Source organism: Callorhinus ursinus, unplaced genomic scaffold (genome assembly GCF_003265705.2).
Source record: "Callorhinus ursinus isolate GAN/ISIS: 27379988/994484 unplaced genomic scaffold, GSC_fseal_2.0 scaffold50, whole genome shotgun sequence".
NCBI lineage: Eukaryota > Metazoa > Chordata > Mammalia > Carnivora > Otariidae > Callorhinus > Callorhinus ursinus.
The window spans coordinates 10,162,697-10,181,691 of record NW_027397112.1 but is presented as its reverse complement, the minus strand read 5'-3'; the positions used below and the strand labels follow the sequence as shown (position 1 = coordinate 10,181,691).

Genomic DNA, 18,995 nt, shown 5'->3' with positions numbered 1-18,995 from the left:
TTGCGGGCCCCCGACACTTTCTCGGCAGCCCGCTTCTTGGCCTGCAGCAGCTGCTGGATGCCCTGCGACTGGCTGGCTATGGCGGTGGCGACTCTTAGCACAAATTCTTGTACCTACCTAGCTAAGTTGCAAATAAGCATTTTCTTTCCTTGGAGCTTCAGGTTTAGCTCATTTGTATGCAGTATGATATCACTGAGATTATATGCAGATATTTTACATTTATAGAAATGTAACTGGTTTATATCTTATTCAGCTTCTTACTCATCACTGTATTCTTCTGGATACACATCTAATCCTTTGCTTCTAACTGGTCTGTACTCTCTCATGGCCTGTCTCAGTAATGGAGACCCACATTGCTTCCCCTTCTGGCCACCACAAGTCATGCTGCAGCGAAGAACCTCTCTATTCATGTCTCTTCTGAACTTGAGTGAGATTTCTTTCAGATGTATACTCAGCTTGATTGCCTTTCTAAACCACAAAGCCCTTCTACTTCTATCCCCCCTATTTCTTAGCTCTTCTATTTCTTTGCCTTTCTTTTTTTTCTTCTGGAAGATATTCTTTCTTTTGCCTTTCAATACCCTACCATGTTTCCCAGCTGTGTCCATTGTGCTACTTCTCAAATCTATTGTGTGTTCTATTTTAATGATTAATTTTTTATACCTAACATGTTGCTTGTTTTATGAAAGTTTTTTTTTCCTATTTCAACTATTATACTTTTCATATCTGATATTTCTGTTTGGTTCTTCTTTATGTCTTCTTGTTCTGTATCACATCAGTAATATTTCCTTTTATCTCTTTTAGCATGTTTGCTAAGCTCCTTTTAAAATCTTGGCCTGTCTGTTGTCATATTTTTTTTTGAGTTTCAAGAAGTTTTTTTATTTTTATGTTAATCACCATATATTACATCATTAGTTTTTGATTGTTGTCATATTTCTACTTAAGGTACCATCTGGGCTGTATCCTTTCGGATTAGTTGTGCTCCTCATCTGTCTTGGTATTTTGCCTAAGGGCACATAGGTTGCTTGTCCAATAGAGCATGCCAGTGCCACTGAGCTCAGGGGGTAAGGGTTGGGGGTGAATGAGCCCTAGTACTGAGAACAGTCCCCCCCGCCCCCCCAGAGAGGAGCAGCCTTGGTAGGAGGAGATTTTTTAGATTGTAATTTACCCGCCCTGAGAGTTTAGGGAAGGAGGGAGAACACAACTGTCCAAAGTTCAGTTGCCCCCTGTTTTTTTTTTTTTTTTACTAGCTCTTCACAAGCACAGTGCATCTTCTGTGCCCTGATGTTACCCTAACCAGCACCTGGATCACAGGTTTGAGTCACACAGGTGATGGGGCAATGCTGTATGTTCGAAGGCAGTAGTAGAGGAAAAGAGAGATTGGAACCCCAGAGCTCCTTTTTTTTGGTCATTCCACAGCCTTGCCTGGCGACATCTCTCCCCAAACCAAAGCCACCCTTCTAACACACACACACACACACACACACACACACACACACACACACACCAGTTCAAAACAGGGCTCCCCTTCATCCAAGGGGTTTCTCACAGTTCTCTTCATTTCTTGCTATTTTCTCTGTATAATTCTTGCACTGTTGATCTTGGGAGAGGAGGCAGCAGCCACACGATTTCAATCAGGACCCAGGCTCAGCTATTTTGATGACTTGCTCTGTCCTAGACACTGTCCTAGGCATGTCACTCATAGTAAGTCTAACACCTTTTTGCACCGTAAAATGTCTCAAGAATTCTTTCTTGACCCTTGGGCTCAACGATTCCCTATCCCAACCAGCGAGGATCCAAGAATAATGGAAATTTAGAGTTGCCTCGACTCTCTAGCAGCCTCTTTGCTGCACTCCTGGCCCCTACTCTCTCTCCTCCAAATCACATAATCCTCGTGACCAATCTATGAGGTTATATTAGCAGCCCCATTTCACAGATAAGAAAACTGAGACATAAAGTTCACTTGAGAGTCCCCTGGGTGGCTCAGTCGTTTAAGTGTCTGACTCTTGATTTCATCTCAGGTCATGGTCTCAGGGTTGTGAGATCGAGGCTCTGAGCTCAACAGGTAGTTGTCTGCTTGAGATTCTTTCCCTCTACCCCCCTCCACAAGCTTTCTCTCTCTAAAATAAATAAATCTTAAAAAAAAAAAGTTAACTAGCTTGCCTAACCCACTGAGTCAGGACTCTAACCTGGGCAGTCTGGCTCCTGAGTGGGCCCTCTTACCCCTGACTTGCGACAGAGCCCAATTTACCCAGTGCCCTCTATGGGGACAGATTCGTGTTGGCCAGGGCATTGCCCCATGATGTCTAGCTTATGAGGCACTGGCCAGAAGAGAGGAGGGAGGGTGACGAGGACAAGGCATTAAGAGCCAGGCCTGCTGTCAGCAGCATTTGATCCCAGGCAGGAGACTCTGATGGATCTCTTTCAGGACAGGACACAGGGCATGCGTGGTTAGAGGGGAAGAGAGAAGAGCGAGCGAGTGTGCGTAAGCCCAGCCCAAATGAGGGCTGATGTCAGTTCTCTATGCGTCTATCCCCGAATCTGACATGGGCTGTAAAGGGGTCGGTGTGAAATTCTGTCCTGTTTTCCATCTACGGAGTTTGAAGTCCTTCCAGTGGGAGCATCTGAGTGGGCTGGAGCCACTCTGGCTCAGGAACCATTAGAGGCCTCAGAGGTGCTGGTTAGGCTTCCAGTACCCACTACTACACTTGGCTCTTCACGCTCTGCTTCTTCCATCCTTCTCTCTTTTTTTCCTTTGCTCCGCTTGGTCAGCGTGTGTTGGAGGGGGAAGACAATGTCATAGACCCGGCACCGGATACTCTAGAGGGACAAGAAGGTAAAAGTCAGTGACCATGAAGCAGAATGAGGGCTGCAAAAGTGAAACCTCTGGCTCCGGTTACTGGGCTCTTCTGGGCTGTGAGCATCGTGAATGGTGGTAATAGCGAGGCCAGGGGCGGGTATCTTGACTCTTGAGGCATGGCTCTTTCTGGAAAACCACACTCCCCTCTAGTTGCTTCTAAAGTGCCAGATACTCTTACCTGGTGCTGCTTAAAGAGAATCAGAAACTGGTTTGAGGAGTATCTCCTCCCTCACTGGGGTTCTTGTGGCCTAAGGTTTCAGGCAGGCTGGCTCCTTGTGTAAGTGTGGCTGACAGGCAGGCTGCCTGGCCCCAGGGACCTGCTACATGCTTCCTGAGCCACAAATATGTCACACTATGGGTACCCAGCTGCCGCCCTCCCCCCTTCCGCCATTGCTCTCCAGCTCTTCCTCATTCCTAAACCCATACCTCCTAATCCCAGTAGCTGCTGCCACCTTACCTGTCCCTCCCCCAGGGGGCCCCCTCTCCTGGAGTTCTTTCCAGGGAGTTTGAGAAACCCCAACACACATCTCGCTTCATCTAGGAAAGCGAATTAAATTAACAGCTGTAAGTATTTCTAATGTGCCAGGGATGGTTTGTGGTGCTCTGCTTATGTCGTTTCATACGGATCTCACAACAACTTGAGAAGGAAACGTTTACTGTTGAAGGTCCTTAGGGTCCTGGGCCCGAGATAGGAAATGTCAAATCTAGGATTCGGCCCTACGCTCATCTGTCTTGAAGGCCCACACCCTTTCATGTCTGCAGATGCTCAGCCAGCTCTCTAACCTCAGAGCTCTGTTTCCAAGTGGACTGGATATTTCGCTCCTCCTGAGAATTAAAACAAAGAAAGAAGGAAAAAGGAAAAAAAGAGAAGGATAAGTGAAAGGAAACTCCTGACTCTGTCTTTTGAGGATCAAACTTCTTACTAGAATGGTTAAAATAACTTGTTTCTTAACTGGAAGGGGAAATGCGAGAGCATTTCATTCAGTGGTTATTTTTAGACTCTTAAACCATGGAATCATTTCTTAGACAATGATCGTGGGACCTCGGTGTAGATAAAACACAGGAGTGGTGCTGATTGAAAGGGCAGGGGGAGCTCCCAACCTGGCCTCTCCACGTCTCTTGCAGCCGGAAGCAAGTTAAGGGATCCTTGGGTGTCTGTTGAACACTGTTTGAAAGCTCCTGATGATCTCTCATTTTAGAGATAAGCAAGCTGAGGCCCAGAGACGGGGAGTGGCTCGCAAGGTCACGACCAGTGTCTGGATCTTCCAGCTTCCGGCTTGCAGCTTTCCACCAAACCCCGGTTTGTGTATCTTTGCAAATCCCTACAGCACACCTAGTCCGGGAAGGGGGTGCAGTGGGAGGAGAGGAGGGGAGAGGCTGGCCTTCCTTTTTTTTTTTTCCTCACCATCAGCAACCTGAGCTCCCAACCCCTGGGGAATGAGGAAGTCAAGGAAGGGAAAGATAGGGAAAATGGAAGGGTGCGAACAGAGGCCCCTGGAAGCAGGTGACATGAAGTCAGAAGGAAGAGAAAAGGTGAGGCAGAAGAGGGGTGGGGTGAGGTGAGAGGGCCAACAGCTTCTGTCCCAGCCAGGACCAGTACTGGCCTGGGTTGGGGTCTTGCTCTCTCTAGTATCCCCTGGGGCAAGTCCTGGCTCCTTTTCCTCCCTCAGTTTCCTTTGTAGGCCTCTCTGCGTACCAGTGGTGAGAGCCCACCGAGGCCGTAGGAGCTGCGGCGTTGGGGGGGGGGCAGATCTCCACACACTGCTCGGGAGCCAGAATTAGCCGGCTCGGCTCTGCCTATGAATGGCTGAATGTCTCCAGGCCGCTTAAATGTCCCTCTGGGCATTAGGTTCCTCACCTATGAAAGCAGGTAGGATGAGACCAACTCTAAGGGCCCCTTTGGCTCGGAAAGATCGGGAAAATGGAGCCTGGGGAAGGAGCGGATGTGGGCCCCGGGCACCTGGAATCTGGAATCGCACGCAGGTGTATGTAGTGTAGCCATCTTGTTTCATTGGGAGGGTCCCTTCATAGGGAGGGCCTAGAGAGAGTGACTTCGGCTTCTCTCAGCTTGGACTTTTATCCTTTGAACTGGAGAGACTTAAAGTTCAGCTCAAAGCAATTCTGTGCAGTGGGTAAGCTTTTTTGTTGTTTTCTGAACATTTATAGACTTTCAATGGTTTTTACAAAAACAGTATATGCTCATTATTAAAAATTTCCATTAATACAGGAAGTGAAAAAAGTACAAAATTATGAATTGCCGTCATCCCCCCCTTCCTCCCCGCCCCCGGGTCCCAGGGGTGTTTCTTCCTAACATGTTAGTGTATATTCAGCCTGACCTTCCGGATGGACACACAAACGTAGTATGTGTGCACTGCCCCCCTCATCAATGGGATTATGATCTCAATGATTTAAGCATAAACTTTAGAATCAGACACACCTGGGTTCTGATCCAGCTCATAGCTAATTAGCTGAGTGACCTTGTTACCTGACCACTTTTAGTTTCAATCTCCCCAAGTGTAAAATGGGAGTAATAATGATAGCTACTTTATAGGATTGTGGTGAAGACGTAATGAGATTTTATATGATGGCGCTTAACAGTGCCTGGTACACAGTAAGCACTGCACGTACACAGATAAGTGTACATGTACACACACATATACACAAGCACATGCGCGCACACACGCACATGCACACACACACACAGAATCCTGGGGCACAGAGTGAGTTAGAGGTATGGTGACAACGGGACCCAAGTTTTCTGACCTCCAGTCACACTGACTCTTAGCCACACCTCCCTGCCTCTCACTCCAGCCCCCCAGGCACAAGTTCAGTGCTCAGTACTTGTTGAATGAATGATTGAGGTTGCTGGTGGTGCGGGTAAACCCAGGGATTCGAGGTCTGTGGAGTTTCTGGGATGCCTGCTCTGGAGGATGGAGGGCTTCACCCTGTGAATTGGGAAGGGGTGGGGACAGTGTGGGTTGGCTGGACCAGCTGTTGCTTCAGGGCTCCAGGCCTGAGAGCTGAGCCTCAGGGCAGAGCTGAGGCCCCAGAGTGGCTCTCAGCTTAAAGGAGCCAGGCTTAAAAGGAATGTGCAGTGGGCTGCCTCTGCTCAGGAGGGGCTAAAAAAAGCCTTACCCTCCCCTGGGCTTTGTGTGAGGGTTATCAACTGCTCTAGTCAGCTCATCTCTCTGGCTGGACTCTGGCATTTTTGAGAGGGTCTGTTTTCCTGGCCCCTCTGGGTTTCCACCCATTGGCAGGAAGGGGTCAGCCTGTCCCAGAGTTGGAGGCCAGGAGGAGTGTGAGGTGTGGAGGGAGGGGAGGCTCGTTGCCGCAAACCTGGTGACAATACACAGTTGTCAGCTGTACCCTGCTGGTGTTTCTTCCTTTTATAGTCAGAGCAGTTGCTCTTGCTCTCACCCAGCCCCTCTGTGGGGGCTCCTGCCCAGGATAAAAGGGGAGGGAGGCGGCCCAGTCTCCTGTCTCATCTCCCAGGCACCACATCTCTTGATTCCTTCCTAGCTTCCATCTCTCCCGGAGATCCCAGCAAGACAACATGCCTCCCAAGAAGCCTGAACCTAAGAAGGAAGTGGCCAAGGCCGCCCCAGCCTCTGCCCCAGCCCCAGCTCCTGAGCCCCCCAAGGAACCTGCCTTTGATCCCAAGAGTGTAAAGGTGAGTGAGGCTTAGCCACTGGGGTGGAGGTGGGGATGACATTCAGGATCCTGTCTGTCCTGGACCTTAGAGACCTATTTTCTGGAGGCTGGACTGGGCTGAAGGCTGTGGTGGCCCATGCCCCACATCCTGGTGCCCAGGGTGGTGGAACTGGTGTGGGGGCTGCTGAGGGGTATTTGGGGTTGTAGGCCTTCCCCTCAGGAATGGGTTTCTGCTCTGAGGAAACCCTGCTCTGTCATCCCAAATGTACCCAGCAGAGTCGGGAATGGCAGGGAGATACAACCAACTAACCATTCAGCCTTAAATTTTAAGGCACTGTGGGAGCCATCATAGTGAAGAGAAGGAGACTGACCCTTTCCTTAGAGGTAGTATGATATCTTTCTGGAGAAGAGACACATGATAACCACCAGTGCAACTTGGAGTGAGTGATGTAAGCAGTGAGGGAGCTGGGGGTCTGGAATAGGCTTTGTTCTCAAAGACCCTTTCAGTGGGCACGTGTTGGGGGTAGAGAGGCTCTAGGTAAGGTGAGAGGAGCCTGTTTCCCTCTCTCCTCCTGTACCAAAGTGGTTCCCTCCTTCTGTGGCCTCAGCCTGGGCTCCTGTCTGGGGTATGCAGTGGACAGGCCCATCCCAGGCTGAGACCTTCCCTCTAACCTGGTGAGGGAGTGGGGCCTGGTTCCCTCTCTGCCCGCCCTGCTCCCCTCACTGGAAGGTTCCTCTCCCTGCAGCTGGTCCACCAGCCCTGCCTGCTGACTCAGTCACTTCAGGCCTCCCAGCTATCTGGCCCAGCTGCTGAAGGAATGGAACTGGGAGGGGCTGGGCCAGGGAAGGAGGGGTCAGAGGCCTCTGGAGAGTGAAGCAGTTCTAAGTCTTGGCACCAGAACCTAAGAGGTCAAGTGCTACTGGTATGAAGAGCTATTAATAACAGGTTGGGAGTGGTGGGCCCCTGGGGATAGCCACAAGGGCAGGGCTGGAGGTGGTGAAGAATCAGATCAAAATAGGAGCTCAGGACCAGGTTCTGTGACAAGAAGTTAGGGAAACTGAACCTCCGGGCTCCAATTTGGATGATCCTCCCTAGCCCTCTCAGGATTCCTCCCCCGCACCTACAATCCCAGGAGACCCTGCCGTTGTGCCGAGGACCCTGGGGTTGATCTATGGTAATCCCTGCAACGGTCAGGGGTCAAGCATAACCGGCTTGGCCAAGAGATGGAGGCAGTTGCATGTCCCTGGGCTTGTTATGGTACACGTGGAGGCAATCGTGTAAGACCTTGAAAGTACCCGGGTCATACATTACTCCCACTACCGGCAGAACCTCACAAGAAAAGCTGACTCTCTCCCGCCCTATCAGGATGCTTTTATTTCTGCTTCATTCTGATAATGCACTCCTCCTGGGGGGTAGCCTGGTCCCTGGTGTCCGGGCGACAGCTGCCTAGTGGTATCAGATCAGAGCCTTCTCTTTGACTCATCACTTCCCTCCATCCCCCCACCTCCCCCCCCTTTCTCTCCCCCAGTTGCAGTCCTCTTTTTTTAATTCATTTATTTTTATTAATTTTTTATTATGTTCAGTTAGCCAACATATAATAAATCCTTAGTTTTTGATGCAGTCTCTTTCCCACATCTGGATCTTCCAATCCTGAGGGTTGTTGAAATTGCTTTAAAGTGAAAAAAAAAAAAAAAGAAGTAGGTGTTCTTCATGATTGGAAGGATATGATTTCCCTACTACTGTACTTATCTGGTTCCTTTGCTTCGAAAACTCTGCTCAAAAAGACAGAACAAAAGTAAACTTAACCCAATATGTGTGGTTATGACCACAGATTCTGATTTTATGTTTTTATACTCATTTCTCTTACACATCTACTCCTGGGGCAACTGCGCCTTTCTCTCAGAGAGTTCATGCAAAGCATCCTTTACCCTATTTCAGGGGTATCTTTACCTTTCTGACCAACCCCACCTGCAGCAAAGCCCGGTCCTGATCACAGCTAGTTTCCTTCCCAACCCGGTGTAACCCCTCCTCCGTTCTCCTAGCTCATTCCAGCCACCCCCAGAGGTCCTCATTAACAGGGGTTCGCCTGCAGGGCACAGCACAAGCCACAGAGTTAGGACTAGAAATGGTGCTCCGTGAAAAAGATGTGCCGGGGTGGTTACCACCCCTGGTGAAGAGGAGATCAGGTGGGGAGCATGGTGGCAGATTAAGGATGATGAAGTAACACACAAAATCCCAAATTACAATAATGACTCATGCTTGTTCATTGTCATTCATTTTCAGAGCCTCTTCTCTACTCAGCATTAAATTATTATGCATTGTGGGGGCGAATCCAAAATTTATTCCTTCACTCAAACGTTTTTTGAGTGTCTGCTCCGTGCCAGGCATCTCTGTGAGCAGTAACAAAAATCCTGGTCCAGGGGGAATCCTGGCTTCAGGAGGCCTGGGCACAGCTAGAGGCAGGACTGTGGGATAGTTAGGAAACATCGAGGGCTCATCCAAGCTAGGCTTGCTGTCCTGATGCCCAAGAGGGACATGTGCTGGGGGGTGGGGGGGTGGGGATGGGATGGGGTGAGGGAAGAGAAGGTGGGATTGAAGGAGGTGAATGGAGAGTCAGCATCAAGGAGGAAAGGGGAGCGGAGGGTGAAGAGTGGTGGATGCCCAAAGGGAGAGGAAGTCTGACTGTGGGTGGACTGTGGAGTCAGGTTGGAAGTGAGGGCAGTTTATGGCCAGCTAGGATAAGCAATTTACATTTGGCCCGAAGAAATAGCCATAGGGAGTCACCATAGGTTCTAGAGTTCTCTAGAGTATTTTTCTTTCTCTCTTTTCCTCTCATTCTGAGCCATCACTTCACACGTGGTATTGAGGGAGCTCTGGTGGCTGCACTATTTGATAGCTCATTGTAGTTCATTCGTCAGGAGACTGGGGTGTACTTCGTCTCCTCCGCCCACTGGTGGCCTGCAGGAGGTCCTCCCCCCTCCCCGACTGTGGTGGAAGCCACTTCTGCTTCCCTCTGGGAGCCTTTGGCAGTCTCAGCCCTCATTCCTGTGTTTCTTTCCCCACAGATAGACTTCACTGCCGACCAGATCGAAGGTGAGTACTGACAGCCGCCCCTCCCCCAGCACACCCTCTGCTTCACTTCCCTGGAGGAGGAGGATGGAGAAGAGTAGTTGCTATCACCAGGGTCCTAGTAATCACCTTAATCATCATCATCGCTCACCCGTATTTGCTCATTTTCACCTAGGATATGTGATGACTTAAGCACTTTATGTGGATTAACTCAGTTCTCACCTGACACCCCCAGGAGGTAGGGACTATTATCACCCCCATTTTACTGTGAAAAATTGAGACACAGACAGGTTCAGTAGTTTACCCAGTCTCACACAGCCAGTTGGTAAGCAGAGCCAGGACTCAAACTCAGGCGCTCTGATTGCAGACCTGAATTCTCAACTGTTCTGCCAGACCGCCTGGAACATAATAGATGCACAGCAAAAATGTCTTTTTTCCCCTCCACCCACAAAACCTACTATTCAAGATATTTAGAACCCTCATTTCTGTTCCTGTTATTGGAAAGCCCTCCTTAGGTCACTGGCATCCTCCCCGCTCATCCTGTAGCCTGCCGAGATGCTTACCTGCTAAAGGTGGCAGGGCCAGTGATGACTGGGGGGTTCCTAGTCCACCTGTGATCCCCATCACCAACCCTTCTCCATCTTTGATGAAGACAATTTGTTTACTCAATGTTATATGAAGTGCTATTAAGTGCAGCTCTCAAGACAAGCCTCCAGATCTCTTACCCTCCAACCTGATTGTTGCCCCTCTCCTGTAGGAGTCTGGTGTTTTGAGAATAGAATGTTTCATCATGTTCTATCTGCTTTATAGCTGGGGCTCATTGCCATTGCAACTTATCCCTCTGTTTTCCCCACCAAATGCCTCTAGGACATAAAACCATTAAGTTTTAGTTAGAGTTAGAAGTTTAGAGTTAAAAGGGACCTTGAAAGGTCATCTGATCCAATTCCTTGATTCTAAGCACATACTATATTTTATTTTATTTTTTTAAGAGGTGTGCAATTTTATTTTTATTTATTTATTTATTTTAAAATACTAATTTCTTTCATTTAGCCTTATCTTTTTTTTTTAAGATTTTATTCATTTGAGAGAGAGAGAGAGAGAGAAGCACAAACAGGGTGAGAGGGAGAAGCAGGCTCCCTGCTGAGCAGGGAGCCCATTGTGGGGCTCGATCCCAGGACCCTGGGATCATGACCTGAGCCCAAGACAGATGCTTAACTGACTAAGTCACCCAGGAACCCCCCTTTTTTTAAGATTTTATTTATTTATTTGAAAGAGAGCATGAGAGAGAGAGCATGAGCAGGGGGGAGGAGCAGAGGGAAAGGGAGAAGCAGACTCCCCGCTGAGCAAGGAGCCTGATGTGGGGCTCAATATGGGCCGAAGGCAGATGCTTAACCTATTGAGCCACCCAGGCGCCCAGCACATACTATATTTAAAAAAAAATTATGGAGCTCCTGGGTGGCTCAGTCGTTAACTGTCTGCCTTTGGCTCAGGTCATGATCCCAGGGTCCTGGGATCGAGCCCCACATCGGGCTCCCTGCTCAGCAGGAAGTTGGCTTCTCCCTCTCCCACTCCCCCTGCTTGTGTTTCCTCTCTCCCTGTCTCTCTCTCTGTCAAATAAATAAATAAAATCTTAAAAAAAAAAAGGTCAACCAATACCTGCACACAGTAAAACAAAAACAAAAACTCATATACTACTTAAAAGTAAATAAAAAATAAAAATATTTTCCTCTTGCTTTCCTGTCATGTTGATCCCTCTTCAAAAGATATCCACTGTTTTTTTCAAGATATAATATAATAAATATAATAAATTAATATACCATGGTATCTTTTATTTATTTATTTTTAAAAATTTTATTTATTTATTTGAGAGAGAGAGAGCATGAGTGGGTTGAGAGGCAGAGGGAGAAGCAGATTCCCGACTGAGCAGGGAGCCCAATACGAGACTCGATCCTGGGACTCCGGGATCATGACCTGAGCCAAAGGCAGATGCTTAACCAACTGAGCCACCCAGGCGCCCCAATATACCTTGGTATCTTTTTATAGTTAACAAACAGTTCTACTTCATTTTTTTTAAAGAATTACATATATTCTTATACATGGATGTACCTTTTAATTAAATCAGGCTAATAGTGATAGACCTTTAGTTTGTCTCCCGTTGGGAGCTATCGGCAGCATGCTTTCCCCAGGGGACCTTCCTAGGAGTGGGTCAAAGGATACATACATTTTAAACTGTAATAGTTATTGTGAAATTGTCTTCCCAAAAAGTGATGCCAATTTGCCCACAAATAGGGCATGAGAACTAGCAGATGCATTTTGAAACTAGTGAATTCAATCTGACTCTGCTTTTGCAATACCCCGTGGACATTCACTTTCAGTCAATAGTTTGTTGTGCTGTAAAATACTTAAAGTTAATTTTATTTTTTTAAAAGATTTTATTTATTTATTTATTTATTTGAGAGAGAGAATGAGAGCGAGAGAGAGCACATGAAGGGGAGGGTCACAGGGAGGGTCAGAGGGAGAAGCAGACTCCCCGCTGAGCAGGGAGCTCGACGCAGGACTTCATCCTGGGACTCCAGGATCATGACCCGAGCCGAAGGCAGTCGCTTAACCAACTGAACCACCCAGGCACCCCTTAAAGTTAATTTAAATGCATTTTAGTTAAATATATACTTGTGTGTAGATACAAGCATGGTGGTACCCATGAAGAGTAGAGAGTCAACTAATGATAAAAATTTTTCATTTCCCAAATGGGAATCACGGTCAAAGTCAACTGGGACAGCTGGTTGCCTCTTTTGTCCATGAAGATTTTCAGGGCTATGATCTAACTCATTTCATTCGGTCATCCCTCTGACTTTGAAGATGTCCCTTATTTTGGATCGGAATTGTTTCTGTTTGAATTTTACTTCTGCTGTCTCTTCATTTGCTCTTTGATGAAGCTGAAGATGTTTTTCTTATGTTATGCTAGAAAGAATGTTATTTGGAATCAGGAGATTTTAGTATTGGCCCTAATTCTGCCACTATTGGCCATGAGACTTTGGGCAAGTCACTTTTTTGAACCTTAATTTTCTTATCTGCAAAGTAAGAATATATGGTTCTTTTCAATTCAGAGTTCCATGACTCTATTCAGCATCCTTTAGATAGCCTCTATTTGAAGATAGTTATCAAATCCTGTCTTTGTTTTATATTCTCTGGGTGATATGGCCCCATTTTATTTTAATGCCTTTTTTTTTTTCCTTGTAGAAACTAGCTTCCAACTCTTGACTTACTTACTGGTCCCTCTCCAGAGTTCCATATTCTTTTTTTTTTTTTTAAGATTTATTTATTTATTTGAGAAAGATAGAACATGCGAGGCGGGGGAAGGGGAAGAGGGAGAGGGAGAAGGAGAGCAGCAGACTCCCCGCTGAGCGCAGAGCTGGGAGGCGGGGCTTGATCTCATGACACTGAGATCATGACCTGAGTGGAAATCAAGATTGGATGCTCAACCAACTCAGCCACCCAGGCACCCAGATTTCCATATTCTTACAGGAAGGGATTACCACCTTTGCTCCTAGCTCTAGCAAGGCCCTGACTGCTATAGACTATTGAGAAAAGGTTTCTTCTGGGCCTATGAACATCACCTCTCTTGCACCCCAAGATCACACTGGCTCTGTCTTCTACCTAGTAGCAGCCCTAAACTTGAGTGTTTGGGGTTTATGTGTATACCAGGCTTTGCAGCGGGCTGGAGCGTTGCAGGTACAATAGGTCTTTCCCTTCTCCTCCTTCCTCCTCACTATTTTCTTGGTGTTCTGAATAGTTGACCGGAAGTCACATGTGCATTGGTCTATGAATGAGGATAATTATACCTATAGCATAAGGTTTTTGAAAGATTAAGACAACATTATTAGCTCAGAGCTCGGTCCATTGTAAGTGATCAAATCATAGGTCATAGTTCTTTCACTTTCCCCCTCATGTTCCACCCTCCTGTTAAGGATCATTATATTCTTCTTTTATGAGGAGCCTCCTTCTTTTATTACATCTGACCTCACTCTTCTGAATGAACTAGGAGATCAAAAAGTCCGAGTTCAGGGCGCGTGGGTGGCTCAGTCAGGTAGGTGTCTGCCTTCAGCTGGGATCACGGTCCCAAGGTCCTGGGATGGAGCCCCCGCATCAGGCTCCCTGCTCAGCATGGAGCCTGCTTCTCCCTCTCCCTCTGCCCCTCCCCCCATGTATATGCTCTCTCTCTGTGTTAAATAAATAAAATCATTTTTAAAAAAAAGTCTGAGTTCAGATTCAACTAACATATTTATTGAGCACTGAATTTGTGCCAGAAGCCATGCTAATTGCTTTAAAAGTAAAAAAAAAAATAAAAAATTAAATCCTCTAACAAAACTGTGAGGTAGGGGTTATTTCCTTTAGACAAAAGAGGAAATGAAAGTCAGTGAGGTTAAGTGACCTGGCCAGAATCACATAGTTAAGTGGTAAAATTGAGATTAAATGCAGTAAGATAAGACTAGCAGCATTGTTTGAGCATTTACTTTATGCAGGACATTTTGTTAAGATTTTTAACATGCATTATTGTATCCAATTTGAATGTAATTTAAGAACCCTATGAGGTAGGTGCCATTTATAGAGGAGAAGAGGTTTATAGAGGTTAAATATTTACTTGCCCAACATCACACAGCTAGTAAGCAATGGAAATGGAATTTGAACTTATTCAGTAATTGAAAGACGTGGTTTTTTACCTTTTAAATTCTTACAAGGCCTAGTAAAGACTTGCAAATAAACATCTTGCAGAACTGCTTTAATATGTGGAATGATTTGTAAATAATCCGTAGGCAGCCTCTAAGGAATAAGTGTTTCTAGAGTACTTGGTGAGGATTAAAAGCAGCTTTTTCCCTAAGTGGTTCATACCTTCCTTGGTTTATATTGTTAATCTGTTTAGTAAACCATTTCTTTGCTATTCCCAGTCCAAATTATCCCCAGTAATGAACTGGTTGAATCCAAATTAATGAGGAATTAAGGTTCTTTGCAAAGGGCCCAGGAGTGCCTTAATTTGACCTTGCTCCTTGGACACCTGCCCTGGTACCTTCAGGGAGTCTAGTCCCTAGAGCTCTGAGCTGGCTCCAGAACTAGGGAAACGATAGTAACCACCCTTTGTTGATTCCCTTACCATGTGCTAGACAGCATGCTTGGTACATTTGATAATCCCCCCAGCAACTCACTCTGGTGGACATTATATCCCCACTTAGAGCTAAAAAAAAATGAGGGCCCACCAAAGTGAGTAGTTTGCTCAAGGCCAGTGGTAGGTCAGTGGAAGAGCTGGTGTGGTCCGACTCTCTCGACCATGTCAGCTTGTCTGGCCCGGAACAGGCCGTACTGTGAGCTGACTTCTGAGCGGGTCTTATCACTTTGCAGAGTGCCACCGCACACCACCACCTCCTCTGACACAGTTAACTGGGAAGGGAGGGGAGGGTGGAGCTTTATTCCCTGGGTTTGCATAGGAGTCCTAGCTGGGCTCATTCTGGGCTACTCAGCAGAGCCAAGATGAGAAGCTGGGAATCCTGACTCCTGAGCCAGTGTTATTTTCACTTCCCTGCCATTTTGACAGTCAGGCCCCTCCCCTGCAGCAGGGCAGGGTACGTGGACTGGAGGGGCGGCGCAGGGGAGATATTCAGATGACAGGACAATACCTGATAGAAGGGATCCCAGGCCCAGCGCTGGAGCAGGTCACGGAGGCTCCAGGATGCCCCTTTGGTTGTCAGAAGATGGCGTGGGTGGGCTTCCAGGGAGGGGCTGGAATGATGGCCGAGGGCAAATACTGAAATGTTTTATCAGCCACATTGACCTGCTCTCAGCCTGAGTGGAGGCTGATGGGCCGCTGGCCACTGTCTTCGCTTGGCCCCAGGGAGGCTGCAGTCAGGTCCTCTCTCTGCAGAATTCAAAGAGGCTTTCTCGTTGTTTGACCGGACGCCGACTGGAGAGATGAAGATCACCTATGGGCAGTGTGGGGACGTGCTGCGGGCACTGGGCCAGAACCCCACCAACGCCGAGGTGCTGCGCGTCCTGGGCAAACCCAAGCCTGAAGGTCAGCGTGGGCCTGTGGCTCGACCTCCTGGTGTCTGCCCTGAGGCCCCTGGGGCTCTTTCTCTTCTCCCATGATAGCCCTTCAAGACCAGACCTCTTCCCCAGGTTACCCTTCTCCCCTTGCTAGAATTTATCTGGAAGTCTCCGACAGTTGATTCTTGAAGAATGTGGCCAGGGCTTGCTCTTGTTTTCCCTGTGAAGTCAAAGCTCCTGGAGGGCAGGAACGACCTGCTGTTGTTTCAGTGTCTTCCTCTGACACCCCAGGGTGCAGGGAAGTGAGATGGGGATCTGACCACTAACCACCTGCCCGCACCCCTACGCCCAGTGTCTTAGTTGCGGCGTTACTGCATTGAAATGTCACGAAGACTTTGTTTCTAATGATGGTGAGAGCACTAAAGATTGCAAATTATTCATTCAAGTTAAAGCGGACTCAATTTGAGCTCCGTAATGATGCCCTGTCACTCATTTGCATTTAGTAGGTTTTGGTGAATGAGTTTCAAAAGTGGTGCAAGGCAATGTGTCCTATTTGTGACTGTCATCTGTTATGTTTGGTAGTAGAGTTAACAGCTGCTCTAACACACATGTCCTTCAGAGAGGTGTCGGCACGAGGTGGGGACAGGCAGACCTGGGCAGGAGCCCCCCAGCCAGGGCAGGCCTTCTCTAGAGGCTTCCTGGGCCCCATATTGCTCCCCTCCCCTTTTCTTGGTTCTGGCCCCTTCCCCTCCTCCTCTTGCTGGTGAAGATACCACTGTGGGGTGAAGAAGGTGGGCAGGAAAGGGCCAGAGGACCAGCAGGGCTTCTCAGAGGTAAAAGATGTCTGGGAGCTTCCATTTTTGGAAGTTCCTGTGTTGTTACAGAAGAAAGAACTGCCAACATCTGTGGTATTTAAAAATTAAAGCTTTTAACACACCATAATGTGGGAGAAGTGGGCTGGCTCATCACAAAAGAATTGCAAATTTATAAAAATTATTGTTTCAGCGTTGCTCCAGGCAACGTGGTCTAGGGAAGAGACCCAAAGGAGGAATGATGCAAAATTCCCTTTTGGCAATCCTTTCGGTTTACCTCCATGATGTGTCTGTCACAGGTCAAAAGTCTAAGCTGTGAATGTGAGGCCTGGTTCTGTGACCCTTCGGGCCCCTCAAATCCTGCCGCGACCACCCTCGGACCACCCCTGCGCCCCCCCCCCCCGCCCTGAGCTGGCCACCTGGAGCTTAGAGGTCTGGGTGGAGTCATAGTGGCTCTTCCCTTCCACCCTGGTCCTCGCCTGGCAGAGCTGGGGCGAGGCCCCCTACCGACTCGCCGCTCCCCTTGAGCCTCTACTCACATCACATTCTCTCTCCTTCCTGCCTAAAGAGATGAATGCGAAGATGCTGGACTTCGAGACGTTCCTGCCCATCCTGCAGCATATCTCCCGCAACAAGGAGCAGGGCACCTATGAGGACTTTGTGGAAGGGCTGCGTGTTTTCGACAAGGAGAGTAATGGCACAGTCATGGGTGCTGAGCTTCGCCATGTCCTCGCCACCCTGGGTATGCAGGCTGGTGGTGCCCAAGGGGAAGGAAGGGAGTGGTGGGAAGTGCCCAGGTGGCATAGGTAGGGGGTAGACTGGGGTCCCTGCATCCTGAGGATCACATCCTGATTCAGGCCCTGTCTCTTCAGGCTCTGCAGGAACAACCTTCCTCCAACTGGGTCTGCTCAGCTGGGCTTGGAAGGAAAGGAGAGCAGGTTGGCAGAGCAGGGCTGAAGCCTGAGATGTGGGACCCAGGGATCCCATCCTTGTCATTGCCTCAGTCACGGGGGCCCTGGTCTGCTCCCCCAGTTCTGGCTGTAGGGCAGAGGGAGAGGCCGTGGGGAGTAGGAAAGACCTAAGACCCTTGGCTCCCCCTCCAAAGCTTGAATGTCCACTTCCCAGATCTGGGGAGCCTTGGGCCTTGAGACTCGAGGGGGTGCTTGGGTTTGGCCTGTCCCTCCTTTGCCATGTGTAATTCAGAACCTATTGCCCCCACCCCAGGAGAGAAGATGACTGAGGCTGAGGTGGAGCAGCTTTTGGCTGGGCAAGAGGATGCCAACGGGTGCATCAATTACGAAGGTATCAGGTCATGCCTCACTTCCTGGGGCACCCGGGGATGGCGGGCACAGTTTGGGCTGGGCGGGTCTGCAGAACAGAACAGATCCAGGAATTAGAGGCTAGATAGGTGTTGGTGAGTTCCCAATGGATGTTCTTTTCCATCCTTGGAGTGAACAGCATAATATAATGGAAAGAGCATGGGTTTTGGAGATAGACTGGCTGTGTGACCTAGATCAAGTCACTTACCTTCTCTGAGCCTCAATTTTCTCATCTGAACAATGGGGTGATGCTGGCACCTTTCTTAAGGTTGTGGGGATTAGCAGAGACAACGTAGCTCATTTCATCTATGTCCAGGTGTCAGCTTAGAAGACACAGCAGAGGTTAGGTCTCTTCTTCCAGCTTCTCCGAACAACCCCAAATAAGAGAAAGAATCAGAGTCTGGAGAAAGGGTGGTGGGAAGGTTGGAAGTCAGGCTGAGAGGGGCCAAGTGCGGTGACTGATTTCTGTCTCCCTTCCCAGCCTTTGTCAAACACATCATGTCTGGGTGAAGCAGAGCCCTCAGGGTGAGTGCGGCCTCCCTCCTGGTCCCTTCTGGGGTCTGCCAGGGGCTCCCAAACACCACCACATGCCCTAGAGCTTTTCTGTCCCAAATCTGACCCCGTAGGAGAGGAGAGTGGGGCCATGATGGGAGAGCAGCCTGGCCTGCCCACCATTCCCTGCACTCTCTGTGCTCCTGCCTTCTGCCCTTGGTCCCTTCCAGCCTGGCCTTGAGCTCTCCCTGCTCTTTGTACCCTGTCTTGACCCTCATCAGTCCCACCTGACAGCCTCTCTATTAGGGTCTCTCAAGGCGAGACCATTCCCTCCAGCCTGGGGCCTCCTGTATGGGCTCCTGAACATGCAAAAGCCAGGTCCTTGGGTGGAAGAGTGCCCAGGCCTGTGCCCTTGACTCTGTTCCTACTTGCTCCCTTCCCTGGGCTCCCCTGGCTGAGGGCCATCCCAATTGGGGTGTGGGGTTTGTGATAAGGGGCTGGGGCACATCTAGCACTTTCTTTCAGGTGCCTGGCCCTGGGCCATAACCTTTCTGGGGCGAGTTAAGCCAGAGGCCCAGAGTGACTGAGCTGGAGCTGGGGAGCTGGGGTCCTGGACTTGCCACTGCATCACAGCCCCGAGGACACCCTGGGCCAGTAGCCCACCCTGTAAATAAACGGTTCTGGCAAGCCTGGGCCAGATTCTCTGATTCCGTGTGTGTGTGTGTGTGTGTGTGTGTGTGTGTGTGTGTGTGTGTGTG

General features: G+C 48.7%; 1 protein-coding gene across 12 annotated transcripts in view; it reads left to right on the top strand.

Annotated features, from left to right (window-relative positions):
- The window catches only part of MYL4 (myosin light chain 4), a 28,265-nt gene extending 9,335 nt beyond the window's left edge, over positions 1-18,930 (top strand). For 8 of the 12 annotated variants that reach the window (XM_073883104.1, XM_073883111.1, XM_073883109.1 and 5 more), the window contains 8 exons: positions 6,377-6,527; positions 9,575-9,602; positions 15,493-15,642; positions 16,995-17,168; positions 17,299-17,364; positions 17,651-17,728; positions 18,227-18,270; positions 18,763-18,930. In XM_073883104.1, the coding sequence (XP_073739205.1) occupies positions 6,377-6,527; positions 9,575-9,602; positions 15,493-15,642; positions 16,995-17,168; positions 17,299-17,364; positions 17,651-17,728; positions 18,227-18,255 (676 nt within the window). In that variant the 3' untranslated portion in view covers positions 18,256-18,270; positions 18,763-18,930. The other 4 variants (XM_073883115.1, XM_073883114.1, XM_073883113.1 and 1 more) reach the window with 4 other exon arrangements.
- The last annotated feature ends 65 nt before the right edge of the window (positions 18,931-18,995 follow it).